The sequence below is a fragment of the Castor canadensis genome, chromosome 14, assembly GCF_047511655.1.
Source record: "Castor canadensis chromosome 14, mCasCan1.hap1v2, whole genome shotgun sequence".
NCBI lineage: Eukaryota > Metazoa > Chordata > Mammalia > Rodentia > Castoridae > Castor > Castor canadensis.
This window is the reverse complement of record NC_133399.1, coordinates 92,922,170-92,941,273: the sequence shown is the minus strand read 5'-3', so window position 1 is coordinate 92,941,273 and position 19,104 is coordinate 92,922,170. Positions and strand designations below refer to the sequence as shown.

The following is a 19,104-nucleotide window of genomic DNA, read 5'->3' as shown; positions in this document are numbered from 1 at the left end:
ATCCAATAATGAATAAATAGGATAACAATAAATAATAGTCTATCTGTGAAATTCACAAATATTTATATATTTAGAGGATAGCTTCATGTCAAGTGATCTAAATGTCAAGATTTTGCTAGATTTTTGACAAAATTTGTCATTGTCTGCTTCATTAGTACATAAGAAGATATCAAATGTTTAGCATGATCAACCCATACTTGAAAGTGTAAGGTGGATTTTTTCTCTAAAATTCCTTAAATTCACTTTTTAGATGAAATGGGGGAGGGAAAGAGAGAAGGGGAGGAAGGGAAAGAGAGAGAGAGAGAGAACACATACCTGTTGTCCTGGGTTAATCCTACCAAGGAACCATGTTTGTAGAAGTCAAGTGCATAAGCATTAAGTGGCATTATTCTTCCTTGACTATCAAAGCTTTGTGGCCACAATACAGGGGCTTGAGTGTGATTGATACCAATTGTGCGCAGAATGGCCTGAAGAAATACAATTTGTAACTTGTTATTTATGTGGAAACAAAGTTTATGATTCCTTATATTGCATCTTATTACCATTGTAACTTCCTTTAATCAGTGCTTCTCTAGCACACTCTTCATGGTAAAAGAAGAGGTGTTTTTCACATGCACTGTGTCATTGCCACCCCTTGCCAGCCCAGAGAACACCTTAGCTCCATGAAAGTTATTGCTTCCACAGCATACTCATGGCGAGTATTAGCATCTGACCACTGGGAAACAGCAAGAATGTCTAGGAAAGAAAATCTAATATAAGATTTTAACCCTCTTCTTATCAGTGCAGAGTGCCTTTGCAAACAAAGTATGAGGAAGTTGATGGGTTGCATAGCAGAAGGTAAAACAACTCCAGTAATCTTTAGAACCCAAATCCCAGAATAGAAAAGGGGTACGAAGCTGGATGACTCAATCCTATAATCCTAGTTGCTTAGGAGGTTGAGATCTAGAGGATCGCTGTTCAAGGCCAGTTAGATCCCAACATCAATCAATGGCTGGGTGTGGTGATACGTTCTGTCATCCCAGCTACACAGGGAAGCACAAAAAGGAGGGTCACTGTCCAGACCAGCCTGGGCATAATTTGAGAACCTATCTCAAAAATAACCAGAGCAAATTTAGGGGGAAGAGGGAAAGAACGAGAGAAAAAGAGAGGATAATAAAAAGGAGAAATCAAATAGGACACTTTTCTATGTCTGTTCATCTTTGCAAACTTCTTTATAGGGTCAATAGGAAGTCTAGTATACTACAAGTGGACTATACATCAGTCCAATTACTCTTTAAAGTGAGTTAGTAGTAGCTTGTAAAGTTGAGTGTTTGAATTTTTATTCTTTTATGATCCAGAATATCCTTTTAATACAGAAAATCTATACTGAAGAGAAATTTGCACATGTGCATCAGATAGTCATAGCAACCCTATCAAAAAAGTAAAACTTGGAAACAGATCAGTCATTAATAAAAGACAGAGAAACAGATTGTTTCACACTAAGAAATATTGTAAAGTAGTAAAAATAAAATAGAAATTCATATCCCAGTATAAATGAATCTTATAGGCATAACATTGAATTCAAAACTTTAAAAAGCTACAGAGAAGAGACTTCAGGTAGGTGTATTTTCACCTTCACAAAATTGAAAAGCAAGCAAAAGTAAAAAGCGATTTTGTAATATTATTTTTTTAAACAAACGAAGAACAAGGAGGAGATCCAAGATGGCAACTGGGACACAGCGGCAAATCATGTGAGCTCCGTCAACCAGGGACTTTGCTGAGATGCTGGAGACACTATTGGCTGAGAAAAAGCACCAGGGAGAACTGAAACATCAGCACTCTGAACCCTTAGCTCATGGAAGGCTTATCCATGCCATGACTTACTAAAAGAACAGCCAGTGCTGCATACCAAGCCCTGCCCCATAGGCCCACAGAGCCACTGCTCCTCCAGCTGTGGGATCTCCAATCCTTGGGCCCACTCTTCAGCCCCACAAGGGCTGAGCTTCCCCAAACTCCCACCCCCCAAGACCCACAGACTCTCCACCAGACCACGCCCCTAAGGCTGCCAAGCCAGTGATCCACAGGCAGTCACAATCTCTGCTCTCCTGGTCCTCCACCCCTAAGATCTGCACAGGCCTGCACGATCTCCGCTCCTCCTGCCCACGCTCCTAAGGCCTGTCAAACAGGCGATCCACAGGCATGCACGATCTCTGCTCCACCGGGCCCTCACCCTTCAGGCATGCCAGGCCCACACTCTAAAGGCCTGCTAGATCACCTCAATAACAGGCCTCCACCCACAGGCCCATGGGACCGCATCCAACCTTCCACTTGCCACAGGAGGGCTCTAAACCTGCCTAGGAGACACAGACAGGTCTAGATGCTAAAGGAGTAACAGCAGAACTACTAAGACTGAAATTCCACTATTCCTGAACCAGTGATTTTTTTGTTGGTTTGTTTGTTTGTTTTTGCCCTCCTTTAAAGGTTTGGCTGTCTGGTTTGCTCTTTGATCGTCCACCATCTCTCCCTGCTGTTTTCCTTGGTACTCTCTTTTTTTATTTTTTCTTTTTTGTTTCCTTCTACTTCTCTTTCTTTCTCTATATTCTCCTTCTTCCTTGATTTTGTTAATTTCACTATTGGAACTCAGTAAACACTAAATTACACATAGTCCAGGGACAGAAATGGTACCAAGTGGAAATATGGGAAGACAAAAAAGGGAAGGAAACCATTCTCCCCCCAAAAATAAATTAGTAGAGGATTCAGAGCAAAATGAAGAAAACAGATACCCAGACACAGACTCAAGCAAAACAAAGATGAACAATGCCAAAGAACCCAAAAAAGCCCACAAGAACACTCTAAAAGAAGAAACCCTGCAAGTAATTACTGAGAATTTCATGGAGTTGTTATGAGACATAGTCAACCAAAACGTACGGGAGGCACTCAAGAAATTCCAAGAGGACAAAAATAAAGAATATGAGAAAATACACAAAAAAATAAATACATGAAATCATAGGTGCCTTAAATAAAAACCAAAATGAAACAGAAAATACCATAAATGGAGAGATAAATGAATTAAGGATGAAAATTGACAACACTAAAGAGGAAGTGACCCATGACATGGTAAATCTCAGAAAAAAGAATGAAAAACAGAAAAACAAAACAACATGGAAGGCCATTCCAGCAGAATAGAACAAACAGAAGACAGAATCTCAGAACTTGAAGATGAAATGATAATTAAAGGAAAAACCAAAGAAATATTAGTCAAACAACTCAAGACCTGTGAAAGGAATATGCAAGAACTCACTGACTTCATCAAAAGACCAAACTTGAGAATCATGAGCATTGAAGAAGGAGAAGAAGTGCAAGCAAAAGGAATGCGTAATATATTCAGCAAAATAATAACAGAAAATTTCGCAAATCTAGAGAAAACTATGCCCATCCAGATATAGGAAGCCTCCAGAACACCAAACAGACTTGACCAAAATAGAACTAACCCACGACATATTATTATTAAAACAACAAGCACAGAGACGAGAAAGAATATTGAAGGCTGTAAGAGAGAAAAAAACAAATAACATACAAAGGTAAACCCATCAAAATCACAGAAGATTTCTCCATGGAAACCTTAAAGGCAAGAAGGGCATGGAGTGAAGTATTCCGGGCACTAAATGAAAATAATTTCAACCCTAGGATATTCTACCCAGCAAAACTGTCATTCAAAATAGATGGAGCAATAAAAGTCTTCCATGATAAGCAGAAACTAAAACAATATGTGACCACAAAGCCACCACTACAAAAGATTCTCCAAGTAATTCTGCACACAGAAAGTGAAAGCAAATAAAACCATGAAAGGACAGGCAACACCAAACCACAGAAGAAGAAAAGGCAAGAAAGTAGGGAGTAACACTGATTCAGCTACACACAATCAAACCCTTAAACAACAAAGACAACTAAATGACAGGGATCACCACATACTTATCAATACTAACACTGAATGTTAACAGACTAGACTCCCCCATCAAAAAACACCATTTGGCAAACTGGATTAAAAAGGAAGATCCAACAATCTGTTGTTTACAAGAGACCCACCTATCGACAGAAACAAGCACTGGCTGAGAGTGAAAGGCTGGGAAAAGATCTACCAAGCCAATGGCCCCCATAAATAGGCAAGGATAGAAATAGTTACCTCAGATAAAATAGACTTCAAACTTACATTGATCCAACTAGATAAAGGACACTCTATACTAATTAAAGGGGAAATACACCAAAAGGAAATAACAATTATCAACCTATATGCATCCAACATCAAAACACCCAATTTCATCAAATTCCAACACAGTGATAGTGGGAGACCTTAATACCCCCTTATCACCAATATATAGGTCATCTAAATAAAAAAAAATCAATGAAGAAATTCTAGAACTAAATCTCACCATAGACCAAATGTACCTAACTGACATCTACAGAATATTTCACCCAACTGCTGCACAATATACATTCTTCTCAACAGCTTATGGAACCTTCTCCAAAACTGATCACATCTTAGGGCATAAAGCAAGTCTCAGCAAATATAAGAAAACAGAAATAATCTCATGCATTCTATCTGACCACAATGCATTAAAACTAGAAATCAACAACAAAAACAGCATTAAAAAACATGCAAACAACTGGAAGCTGAACAATACATTGCTCAATGATCAATGGGTCATTGATGAAATAAAAGAGGAAATTAAAAGGTTCTTGGAAGTTAGTGAAAATGAAAACATGACCTACCAGAACCTATGGGACATAGTAAAGGCTGCCCTAAGAGGAAAGTTTATAGTCATGAGTGCATATATTAAAAGGTCAGAAAGATCTCAAATCAATGATCTAACACTACAGCTCAAACTCCTAGAAAAACAAGAACAAGCAAACCCAAAACAAACAGAAGGAGAGAAATAATTAAAATAAGGGTGGAAATCAACAAAATAGAAACAAAAAAAAAACCATACAAAGAAACAATGAAACAAAAAGCTGGTTCTTTGAAAAAAATAAATAATATTGACAGACCCCTGGCAAACCTGACTAAAATGAGAAAAGAAAAAACTCCAATCAGAAATGCAAAAGGGGAGATAGCAACACCACATAAATCCAGGAAATCATCAGAGACTTTGAGAGCCTATACTCTAATAAATTTGAAAATTTTGAAGAAATGGACAGATTTCTAGATACTTATGACCATCTAAAACTGAAACAAGAGGATATTAATCACCTGAATAGATCTAAAAACAAAATGAAATTGAAGCAGCAATTAAAAGTCTCCCAAAAAAGAAAAGTCCAGGACCTGATGGATTCTCTGCTAAATTCTATCACATGTTTAAAGAAGAACTAATACCAACCCTCCTTAAACTGTTCCATGAAACAGAAAGGGAAGGAACACTGCCTAACTTGTTTTATGAAGCCAATATTACTCTCATACCAAAACCAGACAAAGATACCTCCAAAAGGAGAACTATAGGGCAATTTCTTTAATGAATATCAATGCAAAAATCCTCAATAAGATAATGGCAAACTGAATCTGACAACACATCAGAAAGATCATTCACCACAACCAAGTCAGCTTCATCCCTGGGATGCAGGAGTGGTTCAACATATGAAAATCAATAAATGTAACACAGCACATTAATAGAAGCAAGGACAAAAACCACTTGATCATCTCAATAAATGCAGAAAAAGCCTTTAATAAAATCCAACACTACTTCATGTAAAACTATAAGAAAACTAGGAATAGAAAGAATGTATCTCAGCATTGTAAAGCCTATATGTGACAAATCTACAGCCAACATCATAATTAACAGTGAAAAACTGAAACTGTTTCCCCTAAAATCAGGACAAGGGTGACCACTATCCCCACTCTTATTCAACATAGTACTGGAATTTCTAGCCAGAGCAATTAGGCAAGAAGAAGAAATAAAAGGAATACAAATAAGTAAATAATCTATAAAAATATCCCTGTTTGCAGATGATATGATCCTATACCTTAAAGACCCAAAAAACTTTATCCAAAAACTCTTAGACACCATAAATAGGTATAGCAAGGTGGCAGGATACAAAATCAACTAACAAAAATCAATAGCTTTTCTATATACCAACAATAAACAAACTGAGAAGAAATACATGGAAACAATTCCATTTACAATAGCCAAAAAAAGAAAATCAAATACGTAGGAGTAAACTTAACAAAAGATGTGAATGACCTCTACAAGGAGAATTACAAACCCCTGAAGAAAGAGATCAAGGAAGACTACAGAAGATGGAAAGATCTCCCATGCTCATGGGTTGGAAGAATCAACATAGTAAAAATGGCTATACTACCAAAAGCAATCTACATGTTTAGTGCAATTCCCATCAAAATCCCAATGACATTCATCAGAGAGATCAAAAAATCTACCCTAAAATTCCTTTGGAAACACAACAGTCCACAAATAGCCAAGGCAATATTCAACAAAAAGAGCAATGCTAGAGGTATCACAATACCTGACATCAAACTATATTACAAAGCAAAAGCAATAAAAAACAGCATGGTACTGGCACAAAAACAGACATGAAGACCAGTGGAACAGAATAGAGGACCCAGATATGAATTCACACAGCTATACCCACCTTATTTTTGACAAAGGTGCCAAAAATATACAATGGAGAAAAGACAGCCTCTTCAACAAATGCTACTGGGAAAAGTGGTTATCCATCTGCAACAAACTAAAACTAGACCCATGTCTATCACCCTGTACTAGTATCAACTCAACATGGATCAAAGACCCTAATATCAGACCCAAAACTCTGAAGTTAGTACAAGAAGGAGCAGGAAACACTCTGGAACTAATAGGTATAGGCAAGGACTTCCTCAACAGAACCCCAGCAACCCAGCAACTAAGAGAAAGAATGGACAAATGGGACTTCATAAAATTAAAAAGCTTCTGCACAACAAAAGAAATGGTCTCTAAACTGAAGAGAACACCCACAGAGTGGGAGAAAATATTTGCAAGCTATACATCAGACAAAGGACTGACAACTAGAATATACAGGGAACTTAAGAAACTAAACTCTCCCCAAATCAATGAATCAATTAAGAAATGGGCAACTGAACTAAATAGAACTTTCTCAAAAGAAGAAATTCAAATGGCCAAAAAAAAAACATGAAAAAATGCTCACCATCTCTAGCCAAAAAGGAAATGCAAATCAAAACCACACTAAGATTCCACCTCACTCCTGTTAGAATAGTCACCATCAAAAACACCATCAACAACATGTGTTGGCGAAGATGTGAGGAAAAAGGAACCCTCGTACACTGCTGGTGAGAATGCATGCTAGTGCAACCTTCCTGGAAAAAAATATGGAAGCTTCTTAAAAATCTAAACATAGATCTGCCATATGATCCAGCAATCCCACTCCTGGGGATATACCCAAAGGAATGCAACACAGGTTACTACAAAAGCACCTGCACACCCATGTTTATTGCAGCATTATTCACAATAGCCAAGTTATGGAAACAACCAAGATGCCCCACTACTGATGAATGGATCAAGTATATGTGGTATTTATACACAATGGAATTTTACTCAGCCATGAAGAAGAATGAAATCTTATCATTTGCAATAAATGGATGGAACTGGAGAACATCATTCTGAGTGAGGTTAGCCAGGCCCAGAAGACCAAAAATCGTATGTTCTCCCTCATATGTGGTCTTTAGATCTAAGGCAAATACAGCAATGTTGTGGGACTTGGGTTACATGACAAGGGGAGAACATATAGGGGAGGTACGGGATTAGATAAAAAACCCAAAACATGAAAGCATTTGATGTCCCCACTCAAGATGAATCAATACAGAAACCATAAAGTGACAGAAGTCAACATGAGAAGAGGATCAGGAACCAGTGGAAAGATCAGTTAGAGATGAATCAACCTGGGTTGTAACACATTTGTACATGAGAGCAATGCTAGGAATGTCTCTGTATGGCTGTCCTTATCTCAATTAGCAAATTGTTATGTCTTTCTCATTATTGCTTACTTCTAATCTTCAACAGAACTGGAGAAAAGCACAGAACAGGTTCTGCCTGGATGGGAGGGGGGAGAGGGGGAGAAGGTTAGGGTGGGGGCAGGAGGGAGAAATGACCCAAACAATGTATGCACATGTGAATAAGTGAATAATAAAAAAAATTTAAAAAAAAAGAAGAACAAAAACCAAGGTTTAGGAAACATTGGGAAGGGGAAAGAAGGGAGACAAGGAAATGAAACAGGAACGCAGCACACAGGATCTCAGTGTGTTTGCTAAAGTTTTGTGTTTCATAGGTCATCTACATACTATTTAAATAAATGTATACATGCATATCAAGTAGGGCATTTAACTGTAATAAATAATAAAACAAGGGAAATTTGAAGAGATTATAACTTACACTAGTAAAGTAAATTTGTAGAAATTGAGTTGGGTAAAGCAATGCATATGTTACCATTAAGCAACCCTCTGAGACTATTCATCTCTACAAGATGCCCCAACATAGATGAAGCAGAAGTAGCCCACTTTGTCTAGATCCCCATCAGCAACAACTGTGAGTCTGAATGAGTTCCTACCCTGTGCTTTAATGATCATTTCTAATTGATGGTGATCGTGTGACAATAAGACAAATATTCTATTCCATTCTAACCGTCTGAGAGCCTCTCCAAAAACACATGGGGAAATTTCCATATGGAAAGGAAAAAAAGCAAATGGCATATACATTCCATAAATTAAATTAATTGCATAATTAATAGGGAAATTATAATGTTTAACAATTAATGCGTCTTTTTCCAACATTGTTAGGTGCAAATCTTTTTGTAGCCAATTAGTCATTTGTAATCATCCATGTAAAACACGAGGAACAAAATTTTCTAAAATCATTGCTCTTCTAGGCTCAAGTATAAATCTTTATAATATGTATACCAGAATTCTCCATTCTTCAAAAGCACTCTATCATAACACACCATCCAACTGAGGTGAAGTTTCTACAGAAATTTATGAATAAACCACATTCTTCACTTACATGATTTGGAATTTTTGGGTGAAGCAAGTTACTATCAAAGTTTCCAGAGAGACAAACAAATGGTGAAATTGCTACTCTTCCTTCCGTGCAGTTCATCAAGTGAGACACCAGGGGGGAGTCTATACATTCTTTTCCTGTGAATTCTGACCACAATAAATTGGGATAAATTAGTTTTTGAAAACCAGCTAAATCATCAAGCCTCGTGTTCTTGCTTTAAACCATACTACAAGGTGACTACAGTGACTATATCACAATGAACTTACATAAAGTTAGTAGCAAAGTTTGGAACAGGATACGTTAATAAATGTTAGTTATTAACACTGGTACCACTATATTTTATTTTACTTGCTTAAAAAACTGAACTTAAATGGTATATTCTTTTCATAGAAAATTATTGTTACGTTGATACTTCTCCCTTGTGAACTCAGACTTGGCCCTAGGAGCAGCCATTATTAAGCAGTTTGGAAATGTCATATGAGAAGACACGAGTTTTCTAGTCACTCTCTTATAAAAATCAAGATTGTACAGTGAACTGGCTCCCCTCTCACTCCTGCAGTGAGGTCACAGTGCTCTGCTCTCACTGCCTACTTGTGCCCATGCTGTTCCAACTTTTATGAAAGAAGGGTCCGGGAAGCTGCACACTGCACACATCCTTAAATTTTTCCAATTGAGAATGTTAGGGTACAGTAAACCAGGATATTGCTCCCCAAAGCTGAAAGCTTTCCTTTCATCTCAGTCACCTTTTCCTGTTTATTTTCTCCTAGACTTCCATCTACAAGTCATAAAAAAAGAAAAATAGGAGCAAACACTAATAATGTGGAGTTATGTGTCGAGTTCTATTTTAAGGTATTCACATGCATTAATTCTTTAATGCTCACCGAAACTAAGTTACAGTGTCCTCTTTCTCATATGTCTGTTGAGAAAATGAAGGCATGATTCTGGGCTCACTTGCCCAAGAACTCACTGCTACAAAGGAGCAGAGCCAGGGTTTGGACCCAGGGGTTCCCTACGCTCATGAACACTGAGGATGTCTCCTCCCAAGAAAAAGAGTGACAGAGTAGACTCAGAATTAGTTTTGCTTCAGCTCACAGATGTCCTCAGTCCATTTTCCAGGCTTCACTCAAAGGCAGCCTTTAATCAAAATAGTTTATAAATGACTCTATTTAGTTTCCTTCTCCATTGCCCATTTAACTGCCAATAATCATTTTTTTCTTTGGAAAGCAAAAGGAATTCTTTTATTGTAAGATAAGCTGAACTTTGAGGGCTCCAGTCTTCTTCTGAAATAAAATATGTACATCCTCTTTTCTTTCCTTTTTTTTTTTTTTTCTTTTCCTTATTGGCAATGCTGGGGATTGAGCCCAGGACTTCAGGCATGATAGACAAGCACTGTACCACTAAGCTGCATCCCCACCAATCAGACAAAATATTGTTAAGCAAAGCTATGTATTCTTACATTGTTCCACAATAAAGCTATAGTATACTAACCGATTTTTGACAGAGGAAGCTGACATTCCTGTTTCATATCAGCCAATTTGGACACGATTAGTAGAAAAGCAGCAAAGTCTTTTGTAATTTGCATGTTATACTCCTGCAAGGCAGCCAAGAAATCCTTGGGAAGCTCATCAAGGAACACCTAGAAGCAAAATGGTGTTTTTTATGGAGAGCTGGATGCCCTCCTTTAAAACTGACATTTTGGAAGCAAGAAGGGCAAAGTTCCTTGCAGTATAACTCTTTAGTTATCTATCACTCATGAAACTGAGGTAAAATTCATTTTTGTTTTGATTTGCATTTATAAAACAAATATACTACTCATAAAATTTTCTTTGGCACTATTTAATCAAAAGCTACTTTTTAAATAGAAGCATGCCCTCAAATGACATTAGGCTAGTGACACATTTGGAGAGAAAGCAACAGGTATGTTTCAAAGGTTTTAAAACATCACTGGATTCATTGTGGTAATATTTTTGTTAATTACTTTTCCATCTATATTTGTGAGACAGATGTAGCTCTAATTTCATTTTTGTAACATCCTTGTCAAGTTTTGGTATTAACAAATACCAACTTTTGGTCCTAGAAAGACTAACTGTTTCCCCTTTTTTGTATCCTCCAGAAAAGTGCTGTAGACTGAATGTATTCTTCCCCCCAATTTATAAGTCAAAATTCTAACTTGCAATGAGATGGCATTAAGTGGTGGGGCTTTTCAACTGAGGCCAATAGGAAAAGGGGACCAGGAACTAGAGAAAAGGTTAGATCAAAAAGAATTAACCTAGAAGGTAACACCCACGCACAGGAAATCAATGTGAGTCAATGCTCTGTATAGCTATCCTTATCTCAACCAGCAAAAACCCTTGTTCCTTCCTATTATTGCTTATACTCTCTCTACAACAAAATTAGAGATAAGGGCAAAATAGTTTCTGCTGGGTATTGAGGGGGTGGGGGGAGCGGGAGGGGGTGGAGTGGGTGGTAAGGGAGGGGGTGGGGGCAGGGGGGAGAAATGACCCAAGCCTTGTATGCACATATGAATAATAAAAGAAAAATGAAAAAAAAAATTAGAGAGAAGGGCAAAATAGTTTCTGCTTGGGTATTGAGGGGGGGAGCAGGAGGGGGCGAAGTGGGTGGTAAGGGAGGGGGCGGGGGCAGGGGGGAGAAATGAACCAAGCCTTGTATGCACATATGAATAATAAAAGAAAAATGAAAAAAAAAAAAGTGGTGGGGCTTTTGAGAGTAGATTAGGCCATGATAGTAAAGGCCTTATGAAAGGATTAGTGCCTTGTAACAGAGACACCCCTGAGTCCTTTGCCCCTTGCTCCATGTGAGGAGGCAGCATAAAGGCAGCCATCTATGAACTAGAATGCATGCTCCCACAAGACACCTGGATTTAGGACTTCCTAGAGCAGTTCTTCCCTCCAGAACTGTATCCTACACAGACTAAGATGAGGATTTGTGAAAAGTTGGTATTATTTGCTTTTGTTTGTTAGTTTTGTTTTATATGAGTCAAACCCAGGTTATCAACTTCCCAAGGCTGTGCAGTTTTTTTTCCCAGAATTTTTATTGAAGCATAATTGACAAAAATTATACTGTTGAAGGTGTATAACCCTATGTCTTGATACACACACATGTTGATATAATTCTTTAAATATTTGAAAGAATTCCCCAGGGAAGTCCTAGGAGACTTAGAGTTGTTTTCTTGTGAGAAAGTTTGTTTGTTGTTTATTTGATTACCAGATTAAATTTCTCTATATAGAAGATTTTTTATATCTCTTATTTGGTTGGTCAGTTTCAGAAAGTTGCATTTTCTAGGAACTTGCCCATTTTTCCAAATAAATTTATTAGTATATTGGCATTCAGAATATCCTCTTTTGCTATTTTTGATGTCTAGAATAGTAACTGAAGTAATGTCCAATTTTCTTTAATGATATTTGTGCTTTTTTTTTTTTTTTACCTTTATTCTTTTTGCTTGTTTGTTTGGCAGGACAGGGTTGTGAACTCAGGGCTTCAAACTTGCTAGATAGATGCTCTACGATTTGAGCCATACCCCCAACCCTTTTTGCTTTAGCTATTTTTCAGGAAAAATAGCTGAGTTTTCCCTCATTGCCCTGGAGGGCAAGCCCCCTGCCTATGCTTCCTGCCTAACTGCGATGACAGATATGACATGTACCACCATGCCCAGCTTTTTTGTTGAAATGGGATTTTAGTAACTTTTTGCCCCAGCTGGCCTCCAACTGCAATACTTCTGAGTTCTGCCTCCCAAGTAGCTGGATTACAGGCATGAGCCATTATGTCTGCTCTCTACCTTTATTCTTAATGACAGTTGCTAGGTATTAACCAATTTTATTATTCTTTATAAAGACCCAATGTAGACAATTTATTTGTATTCTCACTTTGCTATATCTTTCCTTCTATTTCTATTAGGTTATATTTTCTGAGGTTTTTTTCTAGATTTTTAACAATCTTTTTTTTTCTAATATATATTTTTAAGGCTATATATTTCCCTTTAAGAATTGCATGAATTACAGTTTATGAGTACTTACATGTTTCATTCATTATTGAATTTCAAATATTTTGTTTCCATTTTCTTTTTGTCCTATGTGTATTAGAAATTAATTTTCAGTCCAGTGAAGTATTTCTGGTTAATTTCTATCTGACATATTTTCCCATTATTCTATTTTCAATCATTCTGAGATTTTATAGCTAAGATGCAATTTGTATAAAATGGATATAGTTGTATTTTAAAATGCAACCTGAAAAAGTCCTAGTATTTTACTTGGTGTATTTAATATGTTTATATTTAATGTATTCACCTACATAAATACATTTTCTACTTTATGACTTGTTTTCCAATTGGACCATCTGCTTTGCATCCTTTCTTCTCTTTCCTTAGATTTTTAATTCAGTTTTTTCCTTTTATTATTCTTTCTACTGTACCTCATTACCTCCTTTATTTTTATTTTTCCAACTTTTGGGTTTTTCCATCTGCCTGAAGATGATATTTGAAATCATAAACATAATATTTTTTTACTGAAGACCTGATAGCAGTGAGTAACGTCAGATTTCATATCTGCACATTGTAATTTCATCTTTATTTTGAAGAATTTTTCACCAAGTACAGAATTCAGGGTTATGAATAATTTTATTCAGCATGTTAAAAATACTATTCTATTGTAGCTTCCATTGTTTTTGGTAAAAGTCAGGTGTCATTCTAGTCAGGTGAGGGAAGTTTATCACTTTACATCCACCAGAGCTGATTTATGATGTTCTCTTTGTGGTTTACAGCAGTTTGAGTTTTTCTCTATATTTATCCTTCTTGGACTTTTGAAACTTTTTGGTCTTTTGAAACTGTAGATTTCTGTCTTTCATCAGCTTTCAAAATTCCCAGCTATTAGCTTTTGAATACATTTCTGCCATGTTTCTCCCTCCTATTCTTCTAAGACACTAATTATATATACATTAAACCATTTGAGTGTAGTCTACATGTCTTTTATGCTATCTGGTTTTATTTTAATTTTTTTCTTTATGTATTACAGTTGGGATGCTTTCTATGGAGTTGTCAATCTATTGATCCTGACTCTGCTTCATATATTCTGAAAGTCAGTATTATATTTTTCTGTTTTAGAATGTCTATCAAATAATTATTTTATACATTTCAATTATCTAGCAAAATAACTCCATCCTTTTATCAATTTTTTCCATGTTTTTCTCTATCAGCTGAACATGTTAGTCCTTTTATTGTTAGTGGGGCACAGTGCCTCACTCCTGTAGTCCTAGCCACTCAGAGGTGAAGATGGGAAGGCTCATGGTTCAAGATAACCTTGACAAAAAGTTCACTATACCCCACTCTTAACCAAAGCTGGACACAGTGGTACACGTATGTAATCTCAGCTATGCAGTAACCATAAATAGGAGGATCATTGTGCAGGCTAGCCTGGGCCAAAATTGAAACCCTATTCCAAAAATGACAAAAGCAAAACAGGCTTGTGGCATCTCTAAAGCAAAACAGGCTGTGGCATGGCTCAAATGGTAGAGTACCTGCCTTGCAAATACAAATCATTGAGTTCAAATCCCAGTATGGATGGGCCAAAAAAAAAAAAGTCCTTGTGTTTTAACTCCAATACCTCTATTATCTGTGGGTCTTCTACTATCGCCTGCTTCTCTTCCTGTTTATTGGGTATGTGTCCTTGCTTACTCACTGTTTTAGGATTTTTGTTTTGTTTTCACACCAGAAATTGTTTCTAAAAGGACCTACTGACTTCAGGTGTTATCTCTCACCAGAGTGAGTGAAAACCAAGTTTGTGTTAGCCAAGAGAATACAGGTCCGATCATTTCCATCCAAGTAGACTAAAGTGAACTGTCATTGTTTTATAGTTTAGAAAGACTCTGTCTATATTTACTTTGTCTCTGCTCCAAAATCATGGCTTTTTTGGAATTTTGAATATTAAGGTGATGTATCTCTATCTTCTCAGCCCTAAAAGACTGCTGAATATCTAACTCTTTCCTGGAGAGGATTCTAACCTCTACATAAAGACTCAAACCTTTCCCTCTAACAAGATTTATATTTAATGAATGCTATAATGCTTCAGGAATTTTTATCTACCTTTTAAATCCTTTTCATTCAGTACTCCAACATTCATGGGCATTTGTTACTCAAGAAAATTTCTTGTGATAAAAAATTACCACGTTTGTATTCTCACTTTGTAGCCTGCAACTGAAGCTCTAGATGATCACTACAAACTTTGCTGAGCTTTTTTAATTTCACCAGAGAGGCCCTCTACATATAGTTTATCAAATTTTCAACCCATGTGTAGTGTTGATAAATATTCTGAGTCAATATTTATGTTGGAGATTCCTTTCACACCTTGAAAAAGCAAGATGTGCAATCACAGCTCATCTAGTCCTCGTTGCTTTCACAGCTCTCAATGCAGTAGAAGTGACAAACATCTATAATGTATTACCTGGAAGTGAGCCAATTTCCAATAATCTTTAGGAAAAATAGAGACAGAGGTCTACACTCAAAAATTTCTTTTATTATGTTTATTTTATGATGATCTTTTTTTAAGAATAGAGATGCTAACTTTTCTTTAAGTTAAATACAAATTTATTTAAGCAGAACAATTAATATTTCAAGAATGTACATGTGAAGTGTGCAGATAATGGGTCAGTGGCTAAAGCAGTGTCCACGTCTGTGGAACATTCTGTGAATGGATAGATTTCGATTCAACATTGCGGGGTTAAACATCATGGACTAACTTCTCTTTTTGTTCCACAGCACTTTTTCACTGAGGTTATCTAGTGTAAACCAGCCTATCCTACTTTCTCAGATTCTAGCAAGCTATATCAGTAATATTTGATGTTAAGTTGATGGGAGATTATAACTAAGAAAATGTTACCTATAAAATTGGAAAATAGTTTCTATGACTTTGGTCTCTGTGAGTCAATGGATGATTTGTTAGATGACTGTTCTACTGTTTTCTCAGGGGTGGCATTATAGTTCACAGCCTACAGTCTTATTTTAAGGTAAAAAGATCCTAAGGGAACTATAGATTCAAAAATGGCAATGGCTATTTTGGTTAAATGTATAATTAGCTACAGTTTTCTTTTGTCTCTTAATGCTATAATTTGATACAATCAAATGAAAAATATGAGTAAAACATTTATCATATTTTTCCTCAAGGGATTTAACCTTTTGATAGATTTATCGAGAGGGGATTTTTAAATGACAGATTAAACATGACAATAATTGCTAAAAGAAAAACTATTCTACAAAACAAATGAATCATCCTATATTAATAAAATCCTACCATTGTTGAATCATTTCTGGCAGAATCTATTAGACATTCTTAATAAACTTTATCAGAATCATACACTTTACCTTTGATTGATAAAACTTGAAGTTAGCCTCTTGGAATCTTGCTGGAAGATGCCTTCTTCCAAAGAGATTTGCCAATACTAACACCAGCTTTTCCATAACATCTTCAGAAAAATGTTTAGAGCCTATACAAAAGAAAGTGTCTTGTTATAAATATGAAGAGGTGTCTGTTTTCCATTGCATTTTATCTCATAGAAACTAAACATCTGAGAGAAATATTGCAACTGAGGAATAACTATATCTGCTGATGGCTTCCATCCTTTTTTTTCACTCTTGTTCCCACCCAAGGTTTGACTCTAGTCACCCCAACTACAAATGACTTCATCCCTTTACCTAGATTTTTACTCACATTAGCCTATCCTAGTGGATGACTACATTTTGTAAAGTTCGTGATAATATTGCTTTCATCTACTCAAAAATTTCTTATATCTCAATGTCTGATTTTTAAAAATACAACTTTCTGAAGTTGGCATTTAAGGCTTTCTAAACTTCAGCCCACAAATAATTTCCCAGTCTTATGTTATCGTCCCTTCCTACCATTGATACTAAGTTATTGTCAACTTGAATGACTTTGCTCTCCATAGCTCATGGGCACTACACTGTAGTGACTAAAAAATTGTGACATTTAATTGCTTGGTCCCGAGAGTCAGATTGCTATATTTGAGTCTTTTTTCTGACTTATTAAAAGTAAAGAGCCATGGCAATTTTTAATTTATCTGTGTTTCGGTGCCCCTCATTTTTGAAATAATGCTAGTCATATTATCTGCCACAAAAAGTTATCAAAGTTTCTGTACTAATGTTTGCAACCACATACACCCATCACCCCCACATCAACAAGTAAACTATACTTCCTATTAAATGAAATTATTTCTTCTCCTACAGAACTTTTGAGCAACAGAATTTTCTGAGTACCTTGTATCACATAACAATGCATTTTTAGAGCATAGTGGCTAGCACTATTGTGCAAAGCAGAGTGTTTTTACCAACTAATGATAAAGTAATCTGTAAAAGGCATTGAATCCACTAGGCATTAGGAAATATAACAACTTTAAGCAAAACTATTAAAGGGTAACATTAATTCCAAGGAAATTATGTAAGGAATTTATTGCTTTATCTTAGAAATCAAAAGGTTTTAATAAGAATGTATGAAATGGACTTAACAAAAATATATAGGCAAAATTTTAATATGTTTAGGGGAAACCAAGATTATAAATTACACGACTAATATAATCCCAGTTACTTAAATATACTATGCAATTATATTCAAATTTTAAAATTCACAAATATTATTAGTGATTATTTGTGGATAATGTAATTATTTATAAATATTTATTTTTAGCATGATGTTTTCTTATGTCCCTTTTCTATAATAAGCATATATTTGATGTAATTTAAAGAAAATATTTTGTAAAATTGTGTTTTATTCAGTATGTTCTGAATCCTGGAGGCAAGGAATCATTGAAGTTGGTACTTTGAAGAAGTTGACATTTTAAAACAGATGTCACAAAATATGGCTGTCTCCATATAGTAGGTACTTATTTCATCTAATTTGAGGATCTAAAATATCTATATCTTAACTATACTTTATTTATAGAAAAAATATTCTTGGGCAGTGCAGTGGACTGCAGGAACTCCACCACCATCAGTGCAAGTGTGGGCCAAGAACAAAATAATCAGTAATAGAAGACAGGAGGAGACACTATGGAAGAGGATATGTTGGCCTTCCATCTGAAACTGTCAATGTGGTATCTAGTCAAACAAAGACTGTACAAAAATTAGAGGAAAATAACATCACAACTCACTAATCAGGAGCTTTCTCATCAAGTTGGAAGGAATTTGGCTCTGGGGACATTGTGATATGCACAGACATTTCCAAGAAAATAAACAGTTGTCCCTGCACCCTTCTCCCCCAATCTTAAGTGTATTGTTAAAGCTATGGGTGAATGCTGTAGTAAACAGGGAAATTGGGTAGTCAGTGTTAGTTTGTGAAACTTCCTGCAGATCCCCCCGGCACACACACCATGGAAGATGAGTCTTGGGGGGCTGTTGCTGCTGGGCCTGAGCTGCTGGGCTCTGGGTTCCACAACATTTTTCACCCTGGTCACTCAACGCACAGTTCACAGAGATCATGTCTTTTAATTGATACTTTTTTTGATAGCGTTTATATATAACAAAATCCTTATTCCCAACTTAGTAGGACACTATAAAGGAATTACCTAAAGTGATATATTTGTCTCTGATCTTTAACTATTTCTACGTCACTTTAATTTTAGGTAAATGGATTCTTACTACTTTACTACTATCCTCTTCCCTTTTTTCTATTTGGTTTTCAAATTTTATTTAAATGCCAGGGAATTTCCTTGAATAGGAATGATATGATGTTTTTAAATGCAATATTTAAAAACAAACTAAGTTTGCATGCCATATGCACATGTTGATTAAATTTCCATTTTCTTTAGTTAAAAGCTTATATAACTAGCTACAAGTACTCCAGAGCCACTGAGTCTCCCATTCATTGCATGTCACCATGCTAATTCTACACTATTTTCAAGAACTTATGATTGCTGGTTAGTTGGTATCTGGAAAGTTCTTAATTTGCTAATGACATGTACACCTGCTTACTACTACAATGTGAATTACTGAATTTGCCAATGTATGTCAACAATTAAACATTTTTATCCCTCTTTAGAAAAAAACCTATTCCTGAAG

At 36.0% G+C, this 19,104-nt stretch overlaps 1 protein-coding gene across 2 annotated transcripts in view; it reads right to left on the bottom strand.

The window, feature by feature from the left end:
• Positions 1-19,104, bottom strand: part of Ddx60 (DExD/H-box helicase 60) — a 105,921-nt gene that overhangs the window by 4,267 nt on the left and 82,550 nt on the right. For both annotated transcript variants that reach the window (XM_074055023.1, XM_074055024.1), the window contains 4 exons: positions 16,399-16,520; positions 10,518-10,665; positions 9,033-9,175; positions 316-467 (listed from right to left, as the gene is read on the bottom strand). In XM_074055023.1, the coding sequence (XP_073911124.1) occupies positions 316-467; positions 9,033-9,175; positions 10,518-10,665; positions 16,399-16,520 (565 nt within the window). The remainder of the gene's footprint in view (positions 1-315; positions 468-9,032; positions 9,176-10,517; positions 10,666-16,398; positions 16,521-19,104) is intronic.